General features: G+C 34.0%; 3 protein-coding genes across 11 annotated transcripts in view; 2 read left to right on the top strand and 1 right to left on the bottom strand.

Annotated features, from left to right (window-relative positions):
* The first annotated feature begins 415 nt into the window (after nucleotides 1-415).
* LOC100374176 (uncharacterized) lies at nucleotides 416-12721 on the top strand. The gene is made up of 8 exons (XM_085497827.1): nucleotides 416-562; nucleotides 2350-2410; nucleotides 3062-3202; nucleotides 5725-6165; nucleotides 7012-7270; nucleotides 8148-8321; nucleotides 8971-9377; nucleotides 11207-12721. Exons 1-8 carry the CDS (start codon nucleotides 505-507, stop codon nucleotides 11445-11447), a joined length of 1782 nt encoding a protein of 593 aa, XP_085353953.1. The 5' UTR covers nucleotides 416-504; the 3' UTR covers nucleotides 11448-12721.
* Nucleotides 12371-27083, bottom strand: LOC100374324 (UPF0462 protein C4orf33 homolog). Of its 4 annotated transcripts, XM_002736555.4 has the most exons (8): nucleotides 26800-27083; nucleotides 23010-23083; nucleotides 15628-15723; nucleotides 14820-15052; nucleotides 13529-13586; nucleotides 13184-13235; nucleotides 12907-13097; nucleotides 12371-12630 (listed from the first exon to the last, which is right to left on the bottom strand). In XM_002736555.4, exons 4-8 carry the CDS (start codon nucleotides 15016-15018, stop codon nucleotides 12552-12554), a joined length of 579 nt encoding a protein of 192 aa, XP_002736601.3. In that variant the 5' UTR covers nucleotides 15019-15052; nucleotides 15628-15723; nucleotides 23010-23083; nucleotides 26800-27083; the 3' UTR covers nucleotides 12371-12551. The 4 variants fall into 4 exon arrangements, with proteins under 4 accessions (XP_002736601.3, XP_085353956.1, XP_085353954.1 ...); XM_085497830.1 differs by lacking the exons at nucleotides 23010-23083; nucleotides 26800-27083 and adding an exon at nucleotides 16391-16462; XM_085497828.1 differs by lacking the exons at nucleotides 23010-23083; nucleotides 26800-27083 and adding an exon at nucleotides 15849-15999.
* LOC102806671 (uncharacterized) overlaps nucleotides 15984-27580 on the top strand; it is a 44666-nt gene continuing 33069 nt past the window's right edge. For 3 of the 6 annotated variants that reach the window (XM_085497822.1, XM_085497821.1, XM_006818725.3), the window contains exon 1: nucleotides 27075-27293. In XM_085497822.1, the coding sequence (XP_085353948.1) occupies nucleotides 27248-27293 (46 nt within the window). In that variant the 5' untranslated portion in view covers nucleotides 27075-27247. Of the gene's footprint in view, nucleotides 16213-23779; nucleotides 23842-27072; nucleotides 27294-27580 lie in introns of those variants that run through there. The other 3 variants (XM_085497825.1, XM_085497824.1, XM_085497823.1) reach the window with 3 other exon arrangements.

Here is a 27580-nt window from a genome sequence, read left to right as displayed (position 1 = left end):
TGCTGAAGTTGGTATTATGTCTGCGTGTAGTCAGGTACGGCACTATACTGGTATACTGGTACAACACTGCTGTTGTTGTCTTTTTATACACATGCGGAAATTGTACCCTTACACTTTTAGACCGTAATTATTTTTGGAATAATAGGATTTATCCATGAAATATGAGCCCTCCCAAAGAATATTCTAATATTAGATAGGGGTGAGGGTATATTAGATAGGGGTGAGGGTATTCCGCCTGAATGCAATAAATAACCGTTCAATCATATTCTAAATATTCCGAAATAAATTAAGGAATAAAATATTAAATTTAATCTTGTGAATCAAATAAAAATTAATAGCGCGCGTTATCACCCGATACATACGAGTTAAAGAAATCGTCTTACCTAACATTTAATCGACAGCTTCTTGCATTCAACCAATTGGAAGCACGAATAGAGCGCCCGCTGTAACGTCAACTATACAACGCTTCTGATTCGCCAACGCTCAGAATCTGCGAAACTCAAAATGGCGAGTGCTACGTTTACCGATGTTGTTCCAAGAAAAAATCATGAAAGCAATAGCGGTAAGTGACTTTATAGCCTTTGATTGGGAATTGAAATGCTCTTTTATTGAACCAAAATCAGAGCATTACTGTAGGAACTTTGTGGGACACCGCGAGTAGAGATCATGCATCTCAAACTGTATTGGTGAACTCTGACCTTCGTAGATTGAACACAATTATTTATGCAGACCTATTCAAAGTTTCCAGGCTATAATTTCTATTATTTTAAGCAAGAATAAGGCGTTCTATAGACGTCCATGTATTAACTGTTAAAAGCAACCAACCACACTGAATATATCGCCAGGCCCTTTAACAGTGTTAACGTTGTAGGGCTATTTTACACTAAGTTAAAGCCATGCAATGACTCCAGTACCCAAAGTGACTTCTCATTACATTGTACTTTTTAAAATCAAATACTACTATCACTAGAATCTTCTTGTAATCATCATCAGAGAAATTCCAAACCAAACATTACTGGTACTTTGCAACATTGTGTCAGGTAGCCATTTTAAAACTGATAGTTTTTACTAAAATCTTGGTCATGAATCTAAGGCTTGTTTATGGCACAGTCCCTCTCTTCATTCACAATAGGTGATATTTTGTACAACTGTGAGATCTTGCGAGTTGCGTGAAAGATGCTTGCCGAATGTTTGCCATGAAAATAAAACGATTTGATTTTGAAAAGCCGATCCTTGATTGGGGAATATTGCATTTGAATAGCCTTACTACTGTAAAATGACTAATATTCACTGGGTTTAAATTTCACTGATTTATCATTTCAGGCATATTCAGTGGGTTTTAAATTCACGGTTTCATCATTTAGATAATGTGTTCTATGCTAAATTTTACATATTCACTGTGTTTTAATTTAGCGCGTTTTTCCAGTCAGCGAAATAAGCTAAATTAAAACCCAGTGAATAATTAACCCCTTTACAGTAATTGAAATTGTTGAATCCCATGTGATGTTTACAAATGCTATGACCTTTGTCCTGTTTTTACGCTCGATTTCACACATAACGCAGGATTTCGCAGTGAATGAAAAATGGTCTATTGAACTCATTTTGACTACAAAAAATTATGTCTCTCTCTCTACCAATGTTTTCATGTATCAAAACATGTCATCTACAGAAAAATTAAATAACACTAAGTGTGTTCCTAGTAACTGTTTTGACCCGCATGCTGTACAAATTCTCACTAACATGTCAGTCTATACACTTACTGTACATCTTCATGTATTATGAATACTTCATTTGTAGAATGCTTTTGTATAACAGTATGGACTGAAATCAGCCTAGCACTATTGTGTTGAAAACATTTACAAGATTACTGTAAAATCTGTATTAGAAACCGCGGCTTCTATTAAAATGGTACAATGCAATAGAGGGGATGAGGCTTCTATTAGAGCATCTACACATATGAGAAATGACGAATTTTTGGTTCTCAATTATTCAAAAAGAATGGGTGCGACTTCTATTAGGGATGCGGCTTCTAATACAGATTTTACGGTAGTTAAAATTAAAATACCTACAGGTACATGTACTAGTACTCACTTTTTGTTTTTGTTATTTCTAAAAACAATTTAAACCTAAATTAGCCCAGCAATATCGTGTTGACAACAATTACATTAAATAAAATATGACATACATGGTACCCTCTTTTTGTTTTCATTGTTTCTAGAATTGCATTGTTTAATTTATTTGATCTTTGAGAAAATTGGCAGAGAAACATACTGGTACTGTGTTACAGTACTTTCGAGAGTTGCATCTATAAAGTGAAGTTGTTTTAATAAACATTAATTTAATTTACAGAGGAGGAGGAAGATATTATGAGAGTGAAATTGCGAAAATGGCTGGAAGAGAAAAAAAATCGGTAAAAACTGCAAGGTTACTTACGAATCTCAACACTTAACACAGATTTTGATTGAATCCTTCAAACACCAATGTTCACTTTTGTCACCTTTAACAAAATAAAACTATCATTTTTTCCCCATATTTTTACTATTTCTATTTTTTGAAATTTTGTCCCCATAATTTGATCTAATCCAAAATAAATTAACAAATGTTGCATCAAAATCTAAAAAATAAAAATTAGTTTGTCTTTGTGGATGGTGATGTGTTGACAGCAAACGTACTGGTGAGATACACTATGGACGGTTATCGTATCTACCATAGAAGTTCTCATAAATAATCTACAAGTTTCCATAGGTAAATTAGAAGGTCCCATAGATGTTCTAGAACTTCCCATAGCTAATCTACCATACATGTAGAAGTTTCCATCGATAATATAGAAATCCCTGTATATGCTTCACAAGTTCCTATAGCTAAACTAGAAGGTCTCATAGATGTTGTAGAGCTTCTCATAGCTAATCTACCATAGAAGTTTCCATAGATAATATAGAAATCCCTGTATATGCTTCACAAGTTCCCATAGCTAATCTTGAAGCTCCCATGGATAATCTAGAAGTTTTGAAATTATTTTTGAAGGAGTGATATTCTATTGTATATGTATATCCTGCTTTAGGGCTTCAGAAAAGAAAGCTGTTAAGCCATTGCAGCAATTGAACGTGAAAAAACCACCACACTCGCTGCGTAAGACAAAGGTGACCAGATCAGTCAGTGCCAAGAAACAAAAGGAGAATACAACTGATGGAGATAGTCTTGGGTAAGTTGGAGACACTTTAAATGGCCGTATATTTAATCCATGTATACTGATCCAAAATTACCTCTGTATCATAAAATCTGTATTTGAAACCACACCCCTAATAAAAGCTGAACCCATTCAGGGTTTGCACTAGTGTCTCGACAGGACGAGTCCCACTTACAAAATTCTAAGAAATTGAAATTTGACCCTGGATAACTTTATTAGAGATTGGATCCCAGCTTGCCTGAAAAACTGGGTCCCTCTTCACTCAATGGAGTCCGAGAAGAAAAATATGGGGTTAACGCATTCCCTGCCCATTGTTATTGAAAAATTGAGATACCAAAAAATTCACCATTTCTCATACATGCATGTATGTGTACTGCTCTATTAGAAACCCCATCCCCTCTGTTGTATTGTACCAATTTAATAGAAACTGTGGTTTCTAATACAGATTTTACAGTAGTACTAAATGAACCAGATTCCTTTTCATGGTGATTGTGGCATAGACTCAATAGGAAGGCTAAATCCACTCTACCAAGATTAATTCATGAATGTATTTTGAGAAAACCTTAGTACCAATTGTGGCAGATACTTGTGTCTAACCAGTTCTGGTAGATGGAATAGCGCACTAATATCACTATAATGTTGTGAAAATGTCACAGCCCTGTCACAAACAAGAAATATGTTTGTTTTATTTGCCACAAAATGCATGTAAAGTTCAGGAGTTAGAAGAGAAGTTACATTCGTTTATGGGAATTGTAAGTACAGTCAAACCTGTCTATAAAGGACAGTCAGTGGACTGAGCCAAACTGTTCTCTATGGACAGGTGGTCTTTATATGGAGGTGGCCTAATTTATTCATTCAATCATGAATATTAATTAGGGCGGGAATTTTAAGGGAGATCATAAGCAAAACATAAAAACAAACCTACACATTGTACAATGAATAGGTCTTTTTTAATAAAAGTCACTCATTTTCATCTGGATAATTACACAGCTTTACTTTTTTACTACAAATTATATCATGTAAATTCACTGAAACCAAGTGATTCTGCCCATGGATTCATTGGTGTATTTAATGCATAAGAACGATTGTCAACGATCGGCCGCATTGGCGTTTCAGCTCGGTCTTTCACACTCTCGCCATGCAGTCTTATTCCCTAGTCTCTTACATATATTCCATCACAGGCGGTAATCGGTCCCATCGTTAGTATTGTCGATTGTACACTGTGACAAAATGCAAAGTTGCCATGTTTGAAAAAACAAACAAACAAACAAGCATTAAAAATGAAGAAGCATTGGTAATAAAAAAAATTTACCAAACTCATAACGACTGCCTCAACTGTCGGTGTTGAATCAGAAAGTCAAACGAACCGGAAATGAAACACGATGATCGTACACGCAATTTTACAGTTATTTGTTGCAAGCATCGATGCGTCAAAACTGCCCAAACAAAACAAATTTTCTCAATTGTGAATTATTGATATTACTTTTATTAAAAAAGAGGATCAAAGTTAGGCAAAACACCGGACGCGGTATGCCTTTGATGCTTTGTAGGTACAAAAATCATTGCTGTGTAACACTTGGAAGAAATATAATACGAACATAAAACTGGGAATGAATATTAACAAGAAATGATAAATGTAAATTCCTTTGATTGGTAGTTTATTGAAATGGCATTGTTTTGTCTCGTGCGTTTTTCTTTTGCCTCCAGACGCCATAAGCTCCTTTGGTGTACTGCGTTCACTAAATTTTCTTGTTTTAATTAGCCATGACGTCGTTTAGTTAGAAGCTATCAGACTTTTAGATAAGTCGCTTTGCATCATACCAACTATGGCAGTACATGTACATCGGAGATCGAACGAAATACGGTACCGTTATATGACTGTGCCCATGTGATCATCGCTCAACCAAAATTGTGAAGTTGTTTTTCGTTTGCATGGATTGGTAATTCACACTTGATGTACTAGGTCTGAAACAAAGAAAGCGCCTTTCTAACAGGAAGTCAAGCTGTCTGGATTTGACCGGGAAATTTAACACATGTTCTTAGCTTAGTGCTATTTACAACTTCGATACATTGTGTACAATTTCAGGTTTGGGTGACGCCTAAATTAGAATTCTTTTGTTAGGTTTGACCTTTGGGGAACGCCTAAATTAGAGTACATACGGTAGCTATTGTCTTTTTGCTGAGACCGTCTGATAGAAATGTTGGTGGTCGTTATACAAAGGTTAAAGTGTGAATAGTTCTACAATAGGGTGGTCGCTGGTCGCGTTGGACAGGTGGTCGCTATATCCAGTGTCTTTAACGTGTAAATTGTGAAGGGACTGTACTAAGGTGGTCGCTATGAGCAGGTGGCCGCTCTGCACAGGTTGTCGTTAACACAGGTTTGACTGTAATAATTATATTAATAATTAAAATTATCTTTCTGTATCTTACATGTATTCACCTAAAAAGTAAAATAAGTTGTGGTGGACACATGAATGATTATCAGGGGAAGATTTTTTTTTATAAAACTCTAATTACTCTATATTTTTTATCATTAGTGAGAAGCTTGATAAGTGGAAGGCTGAAAGGGATAAGAAAAGGGAACTTATAAGAAAAAACAAAAGGCCAGAATGGAAAGGTGGTGGCATTGCCACACCATCATGTAAACCACCATCCATTACTAAGAGTACAAGCACTTCAAAGATGGCCCGTAGTTCAACAGCAAAGCCCCAAAAATCTAGAAAATCGTTATTTCAAGAAGAGACTGTCAGCAATTCCAACAGGCCAGCTCGGGAACCAAATACTATTGACCACTGTGCTGAGACTGCTCTGAATGTGGTTGACATTCCTTCTGTTGCGGCGCACAATTTTGTGAGATTCATGACACCAGTTCGGAGAAGCCCACGTATTCAGTCAATGCAGAGTTTGGTGACACCAAGTGAATCAGTTGTACACAACTTAGGTGGCGAAGACTACAGAAATAAAAATCTTGAAATGAGGTAAGATAAAGTATTACATGTATGATCTAATATGGCCGGGTTTACTCTTTCTGGTCCATGTGCTCTTTAAGTCATTTTAATGTGTGTGTAAATTCAAGCCTGTTACCGTACAGTTTATGGCAATTGAACAATCTTTTAAATACAGTGTTAAAACAAAATTTACCCCAAATAAGGGAAATGTTTAACATTCAAAAAAGTGCAAATAAATTTGAGCGAATGCAGAAAAATCACTTTTTTGAGAACAGTGAATATTGTTTTCAGTGCATGATGTAATGATAGTATTTTATTTAATACCTCATACGTCCAATAAGAGTTCATTCTCTGTACACTGTGAGATCTCATGAAATGTGCGAATGGCTCAGAATAAACGTCTCCCACAAAAATGTTATGAATTTAATTGAATTTTTAATAATTAAAATGCCTATCTTTTAGAGGGGAATATGGTGTTGAGATACCGTCACTTTGTCAAAACTGACCAGAAGCATATGTATAGCACATTATTATTTTGCAGTATTTTTACACCATTACAGCGCTGTGTTTGTCCTGTTTTTACGTTCAGTTTCATGAACAACACAGGATCTCGCACTGCTGCAGTGAACAGGAAATGGTCAATTTAACTTTAAGTTTGAGGTTCAGAGTAGTGATAGCGCATAGTGACAAACTTGAATCTTTTATGAAACATTCAGATGACCTGTTTGTTTATCTTATTTCTTCATTGGTGCAAAGTCGCAGTGTGACTTTGGAACGACTGAGTCAAAACAAAGACATCTTTTCTAATGTCTTTGATCAAAACAAACAAACAGTTACAATATCCTATAATGAAACCTGTGTGTATTATTTTCTTAGCAAAAGATTAGAGCTGTGGTTGGCAGCAAAGGGTAAGACGCCGTCTAAATACAGAAACCTGATTGGCTTTGATTCCAAGTTGACTGCGGTACAGAGAAGGCAGGCATATACCAGACAGGGATGCACAATGGCAACTGACAGCCTTGATGACAGTCGTATGACTGCAGTATACTTGGCTGATGGTGGCAATGATGCAAGAAAAGAAGCTCTTTGTGTTCTTGAAGATACTTTGGATGATTGTTTTACTCTGCTTGAATCAGTATGTATAAGTATCCCATATGATGGTACTGTAAATTTGTTAATTATTCACTGAGTTTTAATTTCTCTATTTTCACTGATGATTAAAATCTGCTAAATTAAATCCATGTAGACATGTGAAATTACGATAAAAGTCATTGTTTTACTGAAAAATATGTGAATAAAACTCATTAAATATGCTAAAATTATCAAAATAGTGAAATTATAAATAGCATTACAAATTAATGTGTGTACAGTAAAAGAGGCAATATACATTGTAGATAATGTTGAGTTTTGTCTGGTATCAGGAAAGGACGCCTCAATTTTCAATTCCATGGGTAACTTAAGGTGTAGGTAAATAGCATCCAATCAGAGAACAGAAATACAGTTATGTCCCTTTAAATAGGTTCTATGTACAACCCTAAAGATCACACCAGTGGCAAGGGATCACAAATTGTGTTCTATGGTGGGAAAATATGAGAGCGCCCTCTTGAGATTTCATTAGGAATGTATTTGTTTATTACCACATTTATTTCATGGTGTGGCAAATTCACTATCAATTATTTTTTTTTTTTTTAATGTAAGCAAGTTGTACTCGAATTTCATTGCAAATTGGAAATCGTGCAGCAATTTTTCTCCCAGGATGAGTTTTAGAGTACTGTAAACCGCATACTTTTCACTATTAGGATTCTGGAATTTCTATGATTTGACAAGTATTATGGCATTTATGAAGAAACATTTTCACAAAAGTCAGTGACACTCTTTCATAGAACCTCAGAGAAATTTTCAGTGCAGTTAAATTTCTTTTATTTTCACTGATATAAATATGTGAAAATTTGTCTCTTATGAAATTAAGCTGTTCATTTCATTTTGACTCCCCCCCCCCCTGTTTCTTATAGGAATGTCCAGTCAGCAAGGTCAAGGAATGGTTGTCCAGTATCTGTGGTCGTATTCCATTGGCTTTACAGTCTGCTAAATACTGGATATGTCGAGCTAAGATTGCAGAGATGGAAAGTGATGATATACACGATGTTATCGAATGCTATGAAATGGCTGTCAAACATGGAGCTGAGGTGAATGGCTTTCACTTTATTGTACTACCGTACTTAAATTGTATCAATAACTAAATCTCGCTTTGGTATATTGTGTGATTTATTGTGATTATCAAATCCCTATATACATGACGTTGTGTCTGTTGTCAAAATGAGTCTTATGTTAATTGTCCCAGCATCCAATAACTGCAGTGTTTGGTTATATGTACATTGATTAAAACAAATATAATAATGTCAATACCAAAATCTTAACTGAGTTATTATTTTTCCACAAAACTTTGCCAATTACATATTATACTCTTAATATTTCTTAGTTCAGCTGGGAAAAATACTACGAGGTGAAGATTAGTAATGATATAATTCTTTATATATATGTCACAAGTATTTATTATTTGTTTTATCATTACAAAAAATGATAAGAAAACAAATACAGTACAACCTACATTAAGGACTAACCTCACAGAAACTAATTTCAATTCATTGAATATATTCTTTCAGCGAGTGTCCACTTAAAGGAGACTTTCATAGTTGTGAATGTTTCATAAAGCACAACAGTCGTTGTTCCATTCAATATATTTCCTGTGCCATGTATACAATGCGTATAAGAGCCAGTGCTTATGTTATGATGATGAATGGCACTTTAACATCCTATGACTTTCTATACTTACAGCCCATCAAGGACATTACAACAGCATTGACTGAATTTGTGTTAAGAACTAACACTAACAAAAATAAGGAGAATCAACTTAGTGATACAGAAGAGAATGAAGACCTTTTTGCAAAGACACAACCACTATCACCGCAGTTGACAGAAGCAGGCCCACTGTTACAGTCAATGGAAGCAGACCCTCTGTCACCTGAGTTAATTGGTCCGTTATCACCTCGTTTGGCAGGTCATACGTTAGATTCAGCTGCAGATATTGGATCTGGTCCAAGTCCGAAAATGTTAAAGTTGACACCACCAGCATCAGCCTCAGAGTTGATAACTAATGTTGGCAAAACCAAGGACATGTCAGTCCCGGAGAGACCCTCATCTACAGTCAAATATTGCATCAGCAAAACTCCATTGTTCAACAGGTGAGATATACAGCAATCTTTAAATTTAGTCAAAGGTGCCTTCAGTCGAGTGTCTGCCTAAGATATTTCTGCATAGAATATTTGTATCAATATGGGTGTAACACAAGACAGTTAGCTGTTCTCTTAGACAAACTTTTCCTATTCCCAGTGGAGGCATTATGTATGCACCAAATACTTATACAAATACTTATTTTTGTTGTACATTACAAGTTTCATCTAGAATTTTTTATCAACATAGATTTAATCAGGGGTATTTCATTTTAAAACAACTATCATTTCCTACAATATGTTTTGGAATGTAATGGTATGTGAATGTAAACTATCCCTCAAACCAAGCAAACATGTAACTGAGTGATCTATACTTCTCCACTATGCGATAAGAAAATTGTCATAGAAGCGTATCTTAAGGGTACCATATTCATCGCATCTGGTCACCTAACTTTCCAGTTATTTTGCTGTTTTGACCTGGCTGCCTAGCTTGCCAGTAACTTTTTAGCTCTGCTGTCGACCGGAGCTTATCATATGAGTGATTGTTCGTCGTTGTCCGTGTCAATGTTTTACTTTTTCGACTTCTTCTTGAAAACTACAAGCCTGAATGCTTTGATACTTGGTGTATATGTACCTTGGGTAGACCTCTCTCAGATTTGTTCATTTCATGATGATATCTTCAATTCTCTAATTTTGGTGAATATTTTTGTTATTTTTAGTAAAAAGTGATATTTTCAACTTCTTGTTAAAAACCACAAGTCCAATTGCTTTGATAATACATATATAGGTAGTACATGTGGACCTCTCTCAGATTTGTTCATTTTGTAATGATATCTTTAATTCTCTAATTTTGGTGAATATTTTTGTCATTTTTGGTAAAAAGTGATATTTTCGACTTCTTGTTGAAAACCGCAAGTCCAATTGCTTTGATATTACAAATATAGGTACTACATGTGGACCTCTCTCAGATTTGTTCATTTCATAATGATATCTTCAATTCTCTAATTTTGGTGAATATTTCTGGTAAAAAGTGATATTTTCAACTTCTTGTTAAAAAACGCAAGTCCAATTGCTTTGATAATACATATATTGGTACTACATGTGGACTTCTCTCAGATTTGTTCATTTCATGATGATATCTTTAATTCTCTAATTTTGATGAATATTCTTGTAATTTTTGGTAAAAAGTGATATTTTCGACTTCTTGTTGAAAACCGCAAGTCCAATTGCTTTGATACAAATGTATTACATATATTGGTACTACATGTGGACTTCTCTCAGATTTGTTCATTTCATGATGATATCTTTAATTCTCTAATTTTGATGAACATTCTTATAATTTTTGGTAAAAAGTGATATTTTCGACTTCTTGTTGAAAACTGCAAGTCCAATTGCTTTGATATATTATACATATAGGTACTACATGTGGACCTCTCTCAGATTTGTTCATTTTCTAATGATGTCTTCTGTTCTTTAATTGCCATGTGCATTGCTAACAGCGGAGCTATCTCAGCCGACAGGCTGCTTGTTTTGTTTTGACCTGGCTGCCTAACTTGCCAGTCATTTTACTGTTTTGATTTGGCCACCTAATTTGCCAGTAATTTTGCTGTTTTAACCTGGCCTCATAACTTTAACTAATGTTTCCATTCAACTACATTAGAATAAAGTTGAGCAAACGTCTGAAATAACAAGATATTTCCTAGCTCCGGGAAACAATATAAAAAGCAGAACAGTAAAGTGACTAACTATTCAGTTTGCCAATTGAAATATCTGATTATATTAGTATCACTCACGGTATATGGAATCAGTTTTCTCATATTGAATTGTTTTTTGTATTACAGACTCCATAGAGCCTATGGTGAGCGTGTTCCTATCACTCCTGTTGCTGTGATCACACCAGTGCGACGGTCGGTAAGACTTGATCGACCCAACTCATCATTACCCGCCGCACTTCAAGGCCACGATGTCTGCGTAAATTCCTTGTCTCAGCTGCCTTTGCACGTCGTAGATGAATTCATTTACAAACCTAACACTGCACTGCAGAACGAGTTTAACAAGGCACTTGAGCTGGAAAATTTGTAATACTATAGATATATTGGATCTATGTCGTCAGGACTACCTGTACTCAAACTACTGATGCTTTAATTCTATCATGATAGATTTCTTTCAAATCACTGATTTAGATGCAAAATTGCTTGCAATATCCATTGAACAATCAGTGTCATGACAGCGCCCTCTGTTGACCAAACCTGTTATCAGATCACCTATTTGTTTTACTTTCTGTGCTGGAAATCATTGTAAACAAACACCCCCCCCCCCTTATTTTATGAGTAATTATTGTATAAATTAAAATAAAGGGAAATATGCAGGAATTGGATAAAAGTAACATAAAAATAGTGATTTGTTTTCCAGCATAATTTTTAAATAATGATCTAAATCAATTCTAGTTTTCAGAAAGAAACATTTATGAATTAAGCCATTGTGGTTGAACCCGAAAATAGAGGCCAGTACACATCACAGCAAGCCCTTTTTTTGTTGTTGCATGTCTACAATGGAAACCTGTTACTCCTTCAAATTGTAATTGTACATATATACACTTAAATCAGTCGTCAGTTTACAAAACTATGGCTTGCTTAGTTCAACTAATTAATAAATTAACACTATAAGTACCGGTACTTGTATATTGTTAGATATTTCATGTCAAAATGTACAGCACTAATAACAATTTACTTTTGTAAGATAGTAATTCATTTTTTATATATTTTTCTACATCAATATTTTCATAATACATTTGCAAATAAGCAAGACTTCCATATGCTTGCATTTTAATCCTTTAAAGGGTATGTTCTATATCCCTGGGATTACAGAATTGAATTATTAAGTGCCAGTGTACATTATGTTTGTGGTTAAGTTCAGCTTATAACAAGATGTATGTTTACTGTGAACAATCTATTCGTTTAATACTTATTTCTCCTCCGGAGAAAAGAACACATTACAGCCACACCGACCTTAAAAGATGTTGTTTTATTTGACTAACTATGCATGTTTGTCTGTGGTTTTCATAGAATTACGCATGTAGACAATTATACAAATTATTATTATGCTGTTATTCCAGTGTAAATAGTCTACCATCATACTGGAATTATCGTACAAGTTGATATGTTCGGTGAAACCAGACGTGTAAATTCATCTTGTATTCCAAAGGCCAGGAGTGTCTGTAATAATATCTTTAAAACTGTCTTCCTGAAAATATTCCAGTCTGTGGCTGAATAGAAAAAAAATATATATTTTATATGTACAGTTTAACATTGTGTTTTTTTGTGAAAAATAAATTCATTTATAATTGTATGAAATAATTTTGTTGATGTAGAAATGATCTTTGGTAACTATATTTTATCAGAAAAAAAATGAGTGGTTGGTTATACCTAACCTGTCCAGGCCAATTTTCAGTTGGATGGGAGTGTATTCATTGAAATATCACTGTTCTTTAGGACACATTCAAAACTGGTGAAATTTCATTGTTGCCTTGTACCGTACTTACAAATCAGGCTCTTTATATTTTCCATGTGGGGTAGGGTACAGCGCTTCATATATTCTGCCATCTCCTGATCCATGTATGGCATACGCGTTGAATTTTGTTGTCTTTGGAGGAAAGTATTTCATTGGTATCTTAGCAACACCATGCCATGTATCTCCATCAATTGTGGCATTAAAATCAATACTTAATTCATCCTGAAAGAAAAGGAAAGCCAGTTTGAAAACAAGCAAGCAATGTTTGGCAATTGCCTTTTTTATCTGTTATGTGAAAAACCTCTTACCTTCAACATGTTCCTCATGCCATTAAGTTGCAACAAAAGATGCTGACCATGCCTACAGTAGAGTATGGAAGTAATCAGATAGAAATCAACAATTGTCGCGACTTGATCTCATTAAAGTCAACAGTGCACACTCAACTACATCTGATTATATGAATATTCAAATCGCCTTTCATTTGTAATAGGTCATTATTAACCAATCAGAAGATATGTTACATGCATCCATGACTGCAACGTTGTCAAGGATTTGGCTACTGTATAGTATGTGCATTATTATTATGCTGTTTTAGGGGTGACTGAACACTATTTGCATATTATATGGTGTATCAGGTGTACACTTGTACTTACGGACAGAGTTCTACTTCCAGATACCGGTCTTGCTCACCAAGAAAAAAAGCTTCTACAACTGAAAATAAATGACAGTTTTTTAATAATATGGCATTATACCATGTGATTCAAAAGTACTGGGAAATAAAATTTGAAAATCATTGAAAATTTCATTTCTGCAGTTCATCAAGCAGTTTCTTGAGCCAGAGCACATTTTTACATCGGACCAAATAACAAACAGTCTCTCGGCTGAGATGGCTCTGCTGTTAACAATGTATGTTTCAATTAAAGAACAGAAGATATCATTAGAAAATGAACAATATGTATAGTATCAAAACAATCAGACTTCGAAAATATCGCTTTTTACCAAAAATGACAAAAATATTCACCAAAATTGGAGAATTGAAGATATCATACAAATGAACAAATTTGAGAGTGGTCCACATGTAGTACCTATATATGTAATATCAAAGCAATTGGACTTGCGGTTTTTAACAAGAAGTCGAAAATATCAGTTTTTACCAAAAATGACAAAAATATTCACCAAAATTAAAAAATTAAAGATATCATCATCAAATGAACAAATCTGAGAGAGGTCCACATGTAGTACCTATATATGTAATATTAAAGCAATTGTGGTTTTTAACAAGAAGTCGAAAATAACACTTTTTATTTACCAAAAATGACAAAAATATTCATCAAAATTAGAGAATTGAAGATATCATCATGAAATGAACAAATTTGAGAGTGGTCCACATGTAGTACCTATATATGTATTATCAAAGCAATTGGACTTGCGGTTTTTAACAAGAAGTTGAAAATATCACTTTTTACACAAAATGACAAAAATATTCACCAAAATTAGAGAATTGAAGATATCAAAATCTGCTGGACAAAGTTGGTTGCTAAATTACAATCTACATGCAGGTTTGTAAATTGTTTTTTAAACATAAATTTGATACATTTTACATGATCAGTTTTGCTTACATATAAGTAGCAATAACTGGATTATGTTTGCGTAAATAACTCCATTACTTTGCTGCAGGTCACTGCGTCTACGACACAAACACACTCTCGGTCATTATGTTTTCCATGCATTCCGAATAAGGAGCAAACTGATTGGTTGACCATTATCATTCAAAAATCTATGTATATCTACCAAGTCCATGCCATGCATTTTAAAAGACGATGACGATCACTTAAACAATAAATGTTCCACAAACAATACAAAGTGAGCATGCATTTCCAGAATCCACAAACTATACTATTATGTTCTCAGTTGTAGATAATAAAAATATTAATATTTTTTCACCTTCATAATCCCAGAGATTAGGGAATGGTTTTCCTTCCATGCCACTCGGGGCAGAAGGATCATTGAAAAATGGACCTTCTACTTCCATTAGTACACACTGGTTGTCATGGTCACTTGACAGCTTTATGTTGATTGGCCGATGGTCAACAGGAGTTGAATTCCATTGGTGTTTGATTTCAAACTGCAGACAGGTCATCATTGGACTTGATCTGAGGCGACAGTGTTCTTGGATTCTGGGGAAATGATCACATTTTGACAGTTTGAAGTAAAAACTAAAAACAGTATAATTGAAAGCAACATGAAAAATTAAAAACATTTACATCTAAGGCTATCACTAATTTAATAACGTGACACTGTGGACCATTACCACTTGAATTATCTTACCTTTATAAAGGAACCTCAATCGATTCTGATTTTAAAGTAAAACTAATGCCACTATCCTATTGTCTTTCAATACTAAATTTAAAAATATAGCTAGTGTATCTGTGATTAAATTCTGTGAGATGAACCTCTTGAGATCAAAATTACTCCTTTGGACAGCCCTGAGAAGCTTTTGGGTAAAAATTGTTTAATATACTAGTAGTACTTTTATCGGATGAAGAGTGAACAAAATATCTGATAACAATTTATAATTGCCCCAACAACAGATCATTAAATTCGTAGGTCAAACAACCTAATGCTATTAAAAAAAACATTTCCAGTTCATGGAGCTACTACCGGGGTATTCCATTATTTTATGAAAACATTTTAGAATAGGATCGTTCTAGTGGCAATTTATATTCACTCATTCTCAAGTACAGTGAATTACCTTTAATTTCTTTCTATAGTGCTGAATACATGCATGTCCAAAGTCAAGGGTTGTACTTGTTTACAAATGGGCCGGATTTCCGCAGTCACGTGATATCTGTAATAAAACCAGACAGCAGTATGATAATGCTTGGGTCAAAGTTGGTTAGGATTTATTTCATGGATGACTGCGATGAAGACGATTGTTTTGTTATTATGTTTCTGAGTTGTGAATAAACCCACTTTCTTGGAGTAATAATTCCACAATGATGTGTAATCAGCGTAATCTTGATTTTTCGCAAGGATGCAGACGCACCACATGCACTGCCACACCTCCAGAATCTCTCACCTGACACATGACCAAAAATGGATCTACCCTTGTCACGTGTTTTCTGGTGTCGGCCATTTTTATGTATGCGGCTTTCCATCGGCTTTATTTGCATATATCGGGAGGTTGCTTGCATGTTTTGCTGCTAGCCAAGCGATTGCTCTCGTATTCAGTGCCCCTCCGCTGCTGTTATTTCATTTTATATATAACCATATTCTATCGCTCGAAGCAAGTCTGATCTCTGCTTGTGTTGACCATCTCGGGAAAAAAGACGTAGCGGTAAGTTTTACCTGTAAAATGTGTTTGTTTTACCACAATACTAGAAGCACCTATGTTGTGTTATTCGAATCACAAGCCGGGCCATCGCAAAAGTCCCATGTAAACAAACGAAACATAATACCAGTGTGTAAAATTTGCCCTTGTCTATTATGATCCGGATTTAGAAAACATAGTTTACCGTGGATCACCGTCAAAATCTCTGTCTGAGAATCAAACAGGTGTTACCAATTCTTCGATTTTATTCGGCGCAGATGCCTTCTGTTGAGCAGTCTAGTTTTCCTTAAAATAATAGTTGTTTCTAAAAATAAATATGTGTTCTATTGAAATATGTATGATATTCATAGCAGACGACTTGATTTAGTGGCGCGTTTGTTCACGGAAAATAAATCTAAATTTTTTTTAAAAACGCGTTCAATAATGTGCCTTACCGGTATTTATAGAGAAAATAAACAAATATCTGTTCATCATATACCACTATTGGACAGCAGGTTTTACATTAGCACATAGCGGCCTTCTTTTTGAAATTTAAATTGTCAGCATAAATAGTCTGACCGACAATGACTGCAGTGGGTTGACAATTCGACTCAGAATCAATTTATATAACTCGCGTGATGCTTTTGTTCAGATGCCTTTGTAAATAATGTTACGACTGACTATAATATTTGTGAGCACACAAGTTTTCATCCGATCTTGTATTTAAAAAAAAAACAACAAAAAACACGTAACTATTTATCCATAATACGACCCACAACTTCTGAATAGACAGGTTATGTGTCATATGTTTGTGAATACTTCAGTGGATATGCCAATTGTTTTCTTTTACACAGTGTATAACAATTCAATACAAAAAAAAAACACCTTGGCCGAAAGCATTGCTATGTAGTTACTTCAGTAGTTTCACTTTTTCACTCCTTGACTGTTTATTTGTGCTGCATGACATGATCAGTAGTTGGTTGACATCAGCAGTTGTTTACCACCATGGTTATTCTTATTTTGTGTTTTCCAGATATTAAGGTAGTTCACAACCATTAAATATGAAAAAAAAAATGATCACAGTAAATCTTCCAAAAAAATTGTTGTGTGATGATTCATATTTAAAGTTTTTGTTGGGAAAGAAGGATGTGTATTGAAGAAAACATTGTCTAAAAATTCAAAATAATCTGAAAAGCACAATTTTGTAAAACTATTCCATGGATAACTTATACTACCGGTAATATTAAAAATTCACACTACATATCATGTTTTAGCATAGGTCACTAAACAAAGTTTTGAGATATAATGGAATGTTTCTACTATAGGAATTAAGTGTAAACTATTAACAAAATGCACTTTTGATAAATTTTTGAGGCCATTTTGTGGAAAACTTTGGTGACCATATATTTTTATTTTAGAATTTTGAACATTAGAGTAACCCTTGCTGGATTTCAAAGTTTTCAGGGTATTTTTTTAATAGTAGCAAACCACCTTAAGCACGATCATAAATTAGTTTCGAGTAAACATAAAAAAGGAGGTCAATGACATATTGGTTTTCCCCTCCCTGTCTTGGGGGGGTTTCATGCCCATTTCAATGTTGAATACAACTATATCCTAATATAAATACATTATACATGTACAGTGTTTTATGCATTCCCATTTTATACTATATATGCAGAATAACTTCTGCTGATTTGTGTGATCACTATAAGAAATGATAAAATAAGGTAGTGTATATATAGCCACAAACCCTGAAATATTTGAGCAATGAAGCAAGCCAACACTGAAGGTTGTGGTGTCTGATCACTAATTCAAACCTAATTTTCATTGTTGTAATCACTTGCATACTTAAAAGGGTCTTATAAATTTGATTTTTGAATTATGTTTTCTCATAAAATGTATAAAAGCCCTTATCAGTGACGATCAGTACGAGGTTTTCTTCAGATTATACAAAGTTGGAAAGTAACTTGTAACAGTGTCTACTGTAGAAAATCGGATGGAGTTTTGACACTGAACCGATACTGACATTAACAATACATAGTGATGAATCATCGTTGCTTATTTTGATCTCCTTGCATACGACCATGTTCTTTATTGTGTTCGCAACATGTACCACTGATAGCCGATGAAAGACAGACACGAATTTACACAGTCACAGTTTGCTTGAGAGTGTTCAATGAAATGCATAAATCACCACTGACCCATTCTTTGTGTTATTGTTATATGGCCATGTTGTTCACTCATCTACTTTATTCCTTGCAACACTATTCACAAGTAGTTGATTGATGCTGTATTATTTTAGCAATGATACGCTGAATACCAATCCACTTAGAGAAAATTAGGTTGAATTGAAAAAAAGAACTCTATATATATAATATATGCACATTGACTTATCATATTTATTTACAAATAATATTGACATCCAATTACACTGGTTGATCAAATGTTGGATAAACTTTATTTTTTTTTTTTTGAGTTTATTGACTCCCCATAGGAATCGTGTTTGCGACATTTTTAGAAATAATCAAAAAAATTGCATGCAAAGTGGGAATTTCTATTAGAGACCTAATTAGTTTTAGGGTAAATAATTGTGCATATTAATTATCTAATTTGCACAATTAATTATTTTTCAGCTTTTCCACTGATATCTCAAGTATTAATCATCACATTTCAATGAATCTAAAACTATGCAGAGACCCAATTTGTTTTCGGTGAATATTTATGCATATTAATAACCTAATTTGCATAATTAATCAATTTTCAACTTTCACACTGATATCTCATTTACTAATCATCACATTTCAATCAAACTTTGTACATGGATGCTGTAGGACAATGTACAAACCTTTTTCATCAATATTTCAAATACAAGTAATTTTGATTTATTTTAAATGTGTCTCCAATACTCTCAGCACATGGGAGTTCTTTCTAAGCTTTCTTTGATTCTGTTTTGCTTCATAATTCAACAACTTCGACCGTTACTTTGCCATCGACCAATGACCATGTCCTGACCAACTTTTAATATGCCTGTTTAATTTTTATAATATATAATTTATATTTATATAAAAATCTCAACAAATCCATCGTTCAAATCTCAAGTTTCGTTAACTTGACATCCTCCCAAATGTCATGGTGATGGCCAAATAATGAACCTTGGCTGATGAATATGCTGAATAATAATTCACAACTATCCAGGTTACCACTAAACATTAGTACAACAGAAAAAAACAATATAAGTTACTTAAACTGTGTGGGTGTAAGTAGCGTGCCAAGAGGGAAGTAACTGTTATTTAATTTCCACCTGGCTACTGTTAAAGATTATATAAATTACATTGAATGATAGTTGAAGTGTTGACTCAACATGTGTGTGTAACCTGTACCTGGGTTTGAATGGAATTCACTTCCTGGTTCATGTGTACCCTCAACTAATGATACAGTTTTTCTTTTACTCAAGTGTTATTAAATAGTCTTTTACTTTATAAAACTTGCAAAGGATAAACAAACAAAATAATCCCCCCTTAACTGATCGGGAAGGGTGATCACTTTCAGATGCATGTACCCGCCGCTATCAACCAGTAGCATAATGGTCTTTTGGTCCAGACATTAAAACACCAAAAAGGAGTTGACCCCCTAACTTGGATCAGTTTGGTCCATACATTAAAACACCAAAAAGGAGTTGACCCCCTAACTTGGATTAGTTTGGTCCAGACATTAAAACACCAAAAAGGAGTTGACCCCCTAACTTGGATTAGTTTGGTCCAGACATTAAAACACCAAAAAGGAGTTGACCCCCTAACTTGGATTAGTTTGGTCCAGACATTAAAACACCAAAAAGGAGTTGACCCCCTAACTTGGATTAGTTTGGTCCAGACATTGAAACACCAAAAAGGAGTTGACCCCCTAACTTGGATCAGTTTGGTCCAGACATTAAAACACCAAAAAGGAGTTGAACCCCTAACTTGGATCAGTTTGGTCCAGACATTAAAACACCAAAAAGGAGTTGACCCCCTAACTTGGATTAGTTTGGTCCAGACATTAAAACACCAAAAAGGAGTTGACCCCTAACTTGGATCAGTTTGGCACAGACATTAAAACACCAAAAAGGAGTTGACCCCCTAACTTGGATCAGTTTGGTCCAGACATTAAAACACCAAAAAGGAGTTGAACCCCTAACTTGGATCAGTTTGGTCCAGACATTAAAACACCAAAAAGGAGTTGACCCCCTAACTTGGATTAGTTTGGTCCAGACATTAAAACACCAAAAAGGAGTTGACCCCTAACTTGGATCAGTTTGGCACAGACATTAAAACACCAAAAAGGAGTTGACCCCCTAACTTGGATTAGTTTGGTCCAGACATTAAAACACCAAAACGGAGTTGACCCCCTAACTTGGATCAGTTTGGTCCAGACATTAAAACACCAAAAAGGAGTTGACCCCCTAACTTGGATTAGTTTGGTCCAGACATTAAAACGCCAAAAAGGAGTTGACCCCCTAACTTGGATTAGTTTGGTCCAGACATTAAAACACCAACAAGAAGTTGACCCCCTAACTTGGATCAGTTTGGTCCAGACATTAAAACACCAAAAAGGAGTTGACCCCCTAACTTGGATTAGTTTGGTCCAGACATTAAAACACCAAAACGGAGTTGACCCCCTAACTTGGATTAGTTTGGTCCAGACATTAAAACACCAAAAAGGAGTTGACCCCCTAACTTGGATTAGTTTGGTCCAGACATTAAAACACCAAAAAGGAGTTGACCCCCTAACTTGGATTAGTTTGGTCCAGACATTAAAACACCAAAAAGGAGTTGACCCCCTAACTTGGATCAGTTTGGTCCAGACATTAAAACACCAAAAAGGAGTTGACCCCCTAACTTGGATCAGTTTGGCACAGACTTGAAAATAAAATGGAATTCATGGTCTCTTGTGATAACCATTATCACATGACCAACAGACGAACAATCATCTTTCGAATCATACGCTAATTGGGCATGATGTGTAGTGCATCAGTGGATACTTATGTGCAGTTCCGGCTACAGGTGGTTTTCGATAATCAGCAGAAATATTACCCATTTTCGTGATATTTTTGACAAAATAAACTTTCAGTCATCATTATCATGAGTTATTTTAATCGCACCAACGGTGTAATTGTTGTTTCATGTATCCAGTCTGAAAGTCTCAAATTGCTGCGATAAATACTGGGTAGTATTTTCCCACACAATTTTAAATGTATTTTTAATATTTTGAAAATTTACAATAAATTTACAATAAATATATTTTATAAAATAAGACTGAATATTAATTTGTTCTTGGTGTGTATATCTTGTTGAATTGCGTCATGATTTTATGACTGTAGTTGCAAAATGTTCTTGTTTTTTGACAAATTAATGAAACTAAAAAAAAAATCTACAATCAATGAGAAAAACATCAGGAACTTAGTTATTCCAACTAAATATGTCACACGTGGTATTATTATCACTTTGTACAATGTAACTACAATGTTTCTTTGGTCAAAATAAGTAATATTTTAATGATTTCACTATACAACAAATGTAATTTTTGGTTTATATGCATTTCTATAGGAGATGCACTTCTAATAGAGAAAATACGGTATGCAACACCATCAGAGCATGGATGCTACCGGGTAACTAATAACTATTGATAGTTATTACACATGACAAGCTTCTATAATTTTACTAAAATAAAAACATACACTGTGGATATTAGAAGAACTTCAATAGCAGCGCATATAAGCCAATGTACTAGCTTTTTTAAAATATAACTTATTTTTACCGTAAAGACCCCTCCTGTAATTCATGTTACCCGGTAGCTTGTGTGCTAAATATATAATATTAGAGCAAATAACGGTAGTCATTGGAAACAATAAAGGATTATAACTGAAAATAGTACAAATAGGAAGGTCATTAATTAGCTGAGTGTTAATTAATGATTTATTATTTATTAATTAATTCCTCGTTAACACTATGTCATTTAATTAGTTGTAAATGACATTTAATTACTACCAGTATTACTGATTAATACTGATGTGTGTCTATAATTTTTTGTACACAGCATGTTTGTTTTCATTGTTTTGTTAACTGGTGTATGGTTCTGTATAGCCGTGTAACACTCGATTCATATAATGTACGCTTGCAAAAAATTAGAGAAAAATGTGTATTAATGAGCAGCAATTTTAAACATGTTAATGTCAGTATATATCCAGATTGTCTTGCATTATGACAGGTGTTGTGTAGCTACCCGGTACTTAAAAAAATAAAATAAAGGCACTCGATTTATAACACCCTTGGGACGATACCTTTTCAATATCCTTCGGCAGCGTATTGTGCACTGTAAATTAAATCATATATAATACAGGATGGTTATCATGAATTATTATTAAAAATCATTGATACTATTTTAGTTTTTTTTTTTTTTATCAAAAGAAGATTTATTGTTATATTTAGACTGTTGTTAAAATGGCATTAGTACTCATGAATCATAAACAAGGTATAACAGGCAAGACTGTTAACAACTGTAAAACGCTAAATGTATAAATCTTGAGGTTAAGGACACTTCCCCAACCCGAGTATATTTTATTACGGTATTGTACATGTGTTCGTAAGTCCCCATTCTTTATATTTTTTTTTTTACATTGTGATTACTCATTCACAGAGACAGGTCAGGCTTCTTTGACCTCCCTATACCTGTATTCACAGTAATTGCACGTCTGAACTTTATATGTATTACAACAGACGTCTGAACGATTGTCACAATACACTGACTGTTGTTCGCTAATAAGCAATTATATTTTTTTTTATACCTACCTGCCTGTCATAACTCGTATATTCTTTAATGATTTCTTGTACATGTAACCTTTGTATACTATTAAGGTAGTTCGCTAGCAATAAAAAATGAAAAAAAAATGATCACAGTAAATCATTCAAAAATTGTTGTGATCGTTCACATACATGCACGTCATTCATATTTAATGTTTTTACGGGGAAAGACAAATCTGTTTCCAAGAAAACATATGCAAAATAATTTTCAAAGCGGCCATTTTGGAACATTTTCCATAGGATTCCATGCAATCACATCATTCCTTGCATAACTTATACTAATATTCAAAATTCTCCCACTTCTTTCTCACCAAACAAAATTTTGACATATGACGGAATGTTTTGCCATAGAAACCAGTTGTAAACAACAGTATTCAAAAAACACATTTTTGATCAATCTTCAAGGTCTTTTTGTGGAAAACGTTTGGCGACCATTTATTTTATTTCAGAATTTTAAACATTACAGTAACACACCCCTCCCCCCTTTGCTGAATTTCAAGTATTTTTTCAGCGGTAGCAAACTACTTAAACATGTATTACCATATTTGTTCTACTAAAAGTGCATTACACATTGGATCATCATATAATTAAGACTTATTTATAATAATTAAAATAAAGCAAATATGGTCTATGTAGCCTTTGTATTGTGTTATAGGTTGTAGCATACAATTAATCCTTTTCATGTACAGGGAGAAAAAAAGCAATCAAGATTATTATTATTATCACACTGAATAAATTTCCTTTGTTTATATTTGCAGATTTGAATTTCAAGTTACTGAATATATATAGTATCTTTTGTATTGTATTCTGTGATATTAAGGTATGTACATGTTATTGTCAATATTTATGTTTTTATGTGGCTGTACATACATAACCTCTGTCAAGGAGTCTTTAGTTTTTTCAACAGAAGTTTGGTTGAAAAATGTTGTTTAAAGCGTGGGAGTTGTCACCTGCGCATGCGTCAAATGGCCATAGCGTGTCATTGTTTATAAACACGCGTCTACCCATTTTTCGTTTTTAGCATGTGTTGTTATCATCGCTTGGGAGTCAATTCCCACGTGTGCGCATGTGACGACCCTCTCGCTTTAATAATAGTTTGACTAAACATAATAACTATTATACAGGGTTAAAATTAGCAGTAGCCTAATGCACAGAGACTTGTGCTAGGCCTGCCATTTTCCAAAATTAGTAGCCATAGTGGACTATTAGGAATTTTTAATTAAAAACGTCTCTCAACAAAGAAACCAAAATAACCAAGTAATGGTTATCCTACACAAAGTGAGTTGGTTATTTCCATGTTTTATTCACAAATGTGTGCACTGCTTCAAGTACTACACCATTGTTGAACAACACATATTGTCTGCCCCTCCCCAAATAATGTTGATTTCAAGCCTTGTCGAGTCTTTGCAATAACGACAATGACGATATAATAATACCCCCCCCCCCCCACTTCCCTGATGAAATAAAAATTGCCTGTCCCTGTGAACAGGTGAATAAAGTTGCATTGTTTTCACTAACTCGCAAAATAGGGTTGTTTCAAGTTTCAATCTCTATTAAATGCTTTCACAGTTTTATACAGACAGGTTTATAAAATAACTGTCAACAAAGAATGACATTTTTATTTCAAATATTATGTCTTAATTTAATTTAATTTGATTTATATATGTAGTCAGTAATTTGCTTCCTGTAATATAATGGTGAGGATTGTTGACAGTGCAATTACTTTCAAGGTTTTGATTGAACCCATAAAATCTCCAGTCTCAATGGTTTCAGTTCAATAGAGTTTTGTATACTCACATGAAGTAGTGTTTGTAATTTTTCTGTGCAGTTGTGAAAAAAATGTTCTGTTTTTTTTGATGAAAATTGTTTCAGTGCTGCATTAAGACATCATTGATCTTAAAATATTTAGTTTAGATGTGATTTTTTTTTTTTTTATTTCTGTTTTTCTTAGCTGTTTTTGTGTGCATTTCATTATCATCCATTCCAATAGATGTTCAGTGATTAAATAAATAAATATTAGCAAAGTTGTACATACATTTTGTATGTACAAGTAGATAATCCTTGTAAGTATCATATATGTACCATAAACCTGGTGTGCAACACAATTTTTAGCATGTCAACCCGGGAGATTGTAGGTTTGGCTCCCATGGACGGCTGCGGACTTAGCAGTGAAAAAAAAAAAAAAAAAAAGAGTACATTCTGCCCACTTGCCAGGCTCGTAGTATTCATATGTGGGAGAATGTGGTTCTTTCAGATGGGGACATAAATCTGTCAGTCCCATGTACTGTTACTTAGTATCTGTAAAAGATCTACCGTGGTAGTTGTACTTGTCACAAAGAGTGGCGGTTCCCATTGACACCTGAGGTATTCTTCTCAATTAATACGTGTGTATGCTTGAGTTGTGCAGTCCTTCTTTTCGATGTATATAAATGAGCTCTGAGCCAATTGAATATTTTATTGCATCTTTATAAAAAAACAGTTTTAAGATGTAAAATAATTATAAAAAAAAAAAACAGTCAAAACATCCTTTAATACTCTTTTCACTCTTTGCATTTGCTTACATTTGTTAGTTGCATATGTGACTATAATAAAAATAATTCTAACTTCAATAATCCAGCATACAATGAATGGAGTTGTTCATTTTTTTATTATGAATTTTGAGATGTGCTTCTAATAGAGTAAATATTGTTATTATATTCAACCCAAATTTTGTTTTGTTTTATATGTATGTATATATATTGTAATCATATTCATCAAAATGAAAATTAAATTTAATATTGAACTTTATTCGTCTAAGGCAACTGGACAATAATGCTTGTAAAAATTTATCAGAGTATTGTTGTTGTTGAAAGTAACTTACATTTTATTTTTATTTTGACGACATGTTGTAGCCGGGAGCATTTACAAAACAAGGGGCGTCAGATTTCCACAGTGATATGCCTCATAAAAGGTGAATGTATTGAATCCGTGTCAGTTTAATACCAAGATAATGCGAAACATAGTAAATTAATAATTGTCAGATTCATTGCAATAAAATAATTTAAGCCTTGTATTTGATAAAAGCCTGACTGCTCTTCACTTTGTGCAAATTCACAGATTGAATTTTATTTACGGATTGAATTTTATTCATTTTAAGTATAAATTAATGCATATAATAACAAATGCTTATTATTAAAATATTTGACTTTTATTTTACCTTACATGCAACAAATTCTTTAAAAAACATAACAAAGTATGTAACATGTCTATCGTTATTCTAATACAAGTCCACTATCAATTCATCAACGTTAATTAACTAATTTCAATTATTCATTGAATTTTTCACCCCCAAATTTACACTTCAGGTTAAGCTCAATTATAAAGACTTGAGACATCAAAAGCAATTGTCTGTGTGTCCTACTTGCTTGCTTCAGTTTTTTTTTAAATATCCTGATATTACAATGTCATTCATAAACTTCAAAGCAATTTTATCATTTTTGGTCTTGAAATTTGGTACCTATGAATTAGAATTCAATTTCATACTTGTATCTATATCAGATGAAAGATTTTGAATTGTTGTATGGACATAGTACGAACTATCGTAATTGACTAATGGACTGTTAATAAAACACAACAACTTGTCTACTGTTTTTAAAACTGAGATATAAATCAATTTTTGCACTGGAAATGCTCAATTGCAAAATGGCGTATGTACAAAAACTAAAACATTCACAGAGCTGAAATTTTAGATAGAAAATAACTACAGACTTCTAGTGTATCTATAATTGTTATTACTTACTTAAGTGGCTTTGGTGTTCCTGATATATGAAGAAGTAAACAAATGAAGACAAATATGGTATTTTGATATTTCATGACAGTCGGACCTCCTAACTTAGCGATCAATGGGGTGGAAACACGGACCCCTCAACATCCAGGAAGTGGTCAGTTGACAGGATGTGGACACTTGAATGGAGCTGCTTGAATAATGATGTACAGGCAGTCGATGCATAGTTTAGAATACTTCAATGCAGACATAACCCAGATGTGCTCAAGCAGGCAGCCATCTGAATATTTGCCATTCAGTTAAAGGGTCCGTACTTGGGGGTATGGCAAACTTGTGGTTGGTGTCACATAGTTTCCTACTGAGAAGACCCCATATCTTTATAGATGTAATGATCCCTTCATATTAATTGCGTACATAGTTTCAGTGATCTTCTTACGTAAAACCAAACGCAGTTCAGCCAAAAATGTCCAAGCGTCTAAAGAAATGTACACTGTGCCTCCGTGGAGCGGGTAAGTCCTTCAGTCTAGGCATTACTGCATGTGTACATTGGGTGTGGATACATATATATACATATCAGAGAAAACAGTGAAGAATGTTAATGATCATCCAACTCAGATCAATGTTTACATCTCGACAGTGACTGACTTCACTGGTTGCTGCTGCCTCAGCTTCTACATTGACAACGCTAATTTAACAGAAAGACATGTCAGCAGCCGTATCTTTGCCTATTAACTGCATTTGTACTTTTAAGTTTATTCGCTCCAGTCTTGTCCTCCTCTTAGGATATTTATTGACC

This window comes from Saccoglossus kowalevskii, chromosome 4, assembly GCF_978046115.1.
Source record: "Saccoglossus kowalevskii chromosome 4, keSacKowa6.1, whole genome shotgun sequence".
NCBI lineage: Eukaryota > Metazoa > Hemichordata > Enteropneusta > Harrimaniidae > Saccoglossus > Saccoglossus kowalevskii.
This window is presented reverse-complemented; position numbering and strand designations above follow the sequence as displayed.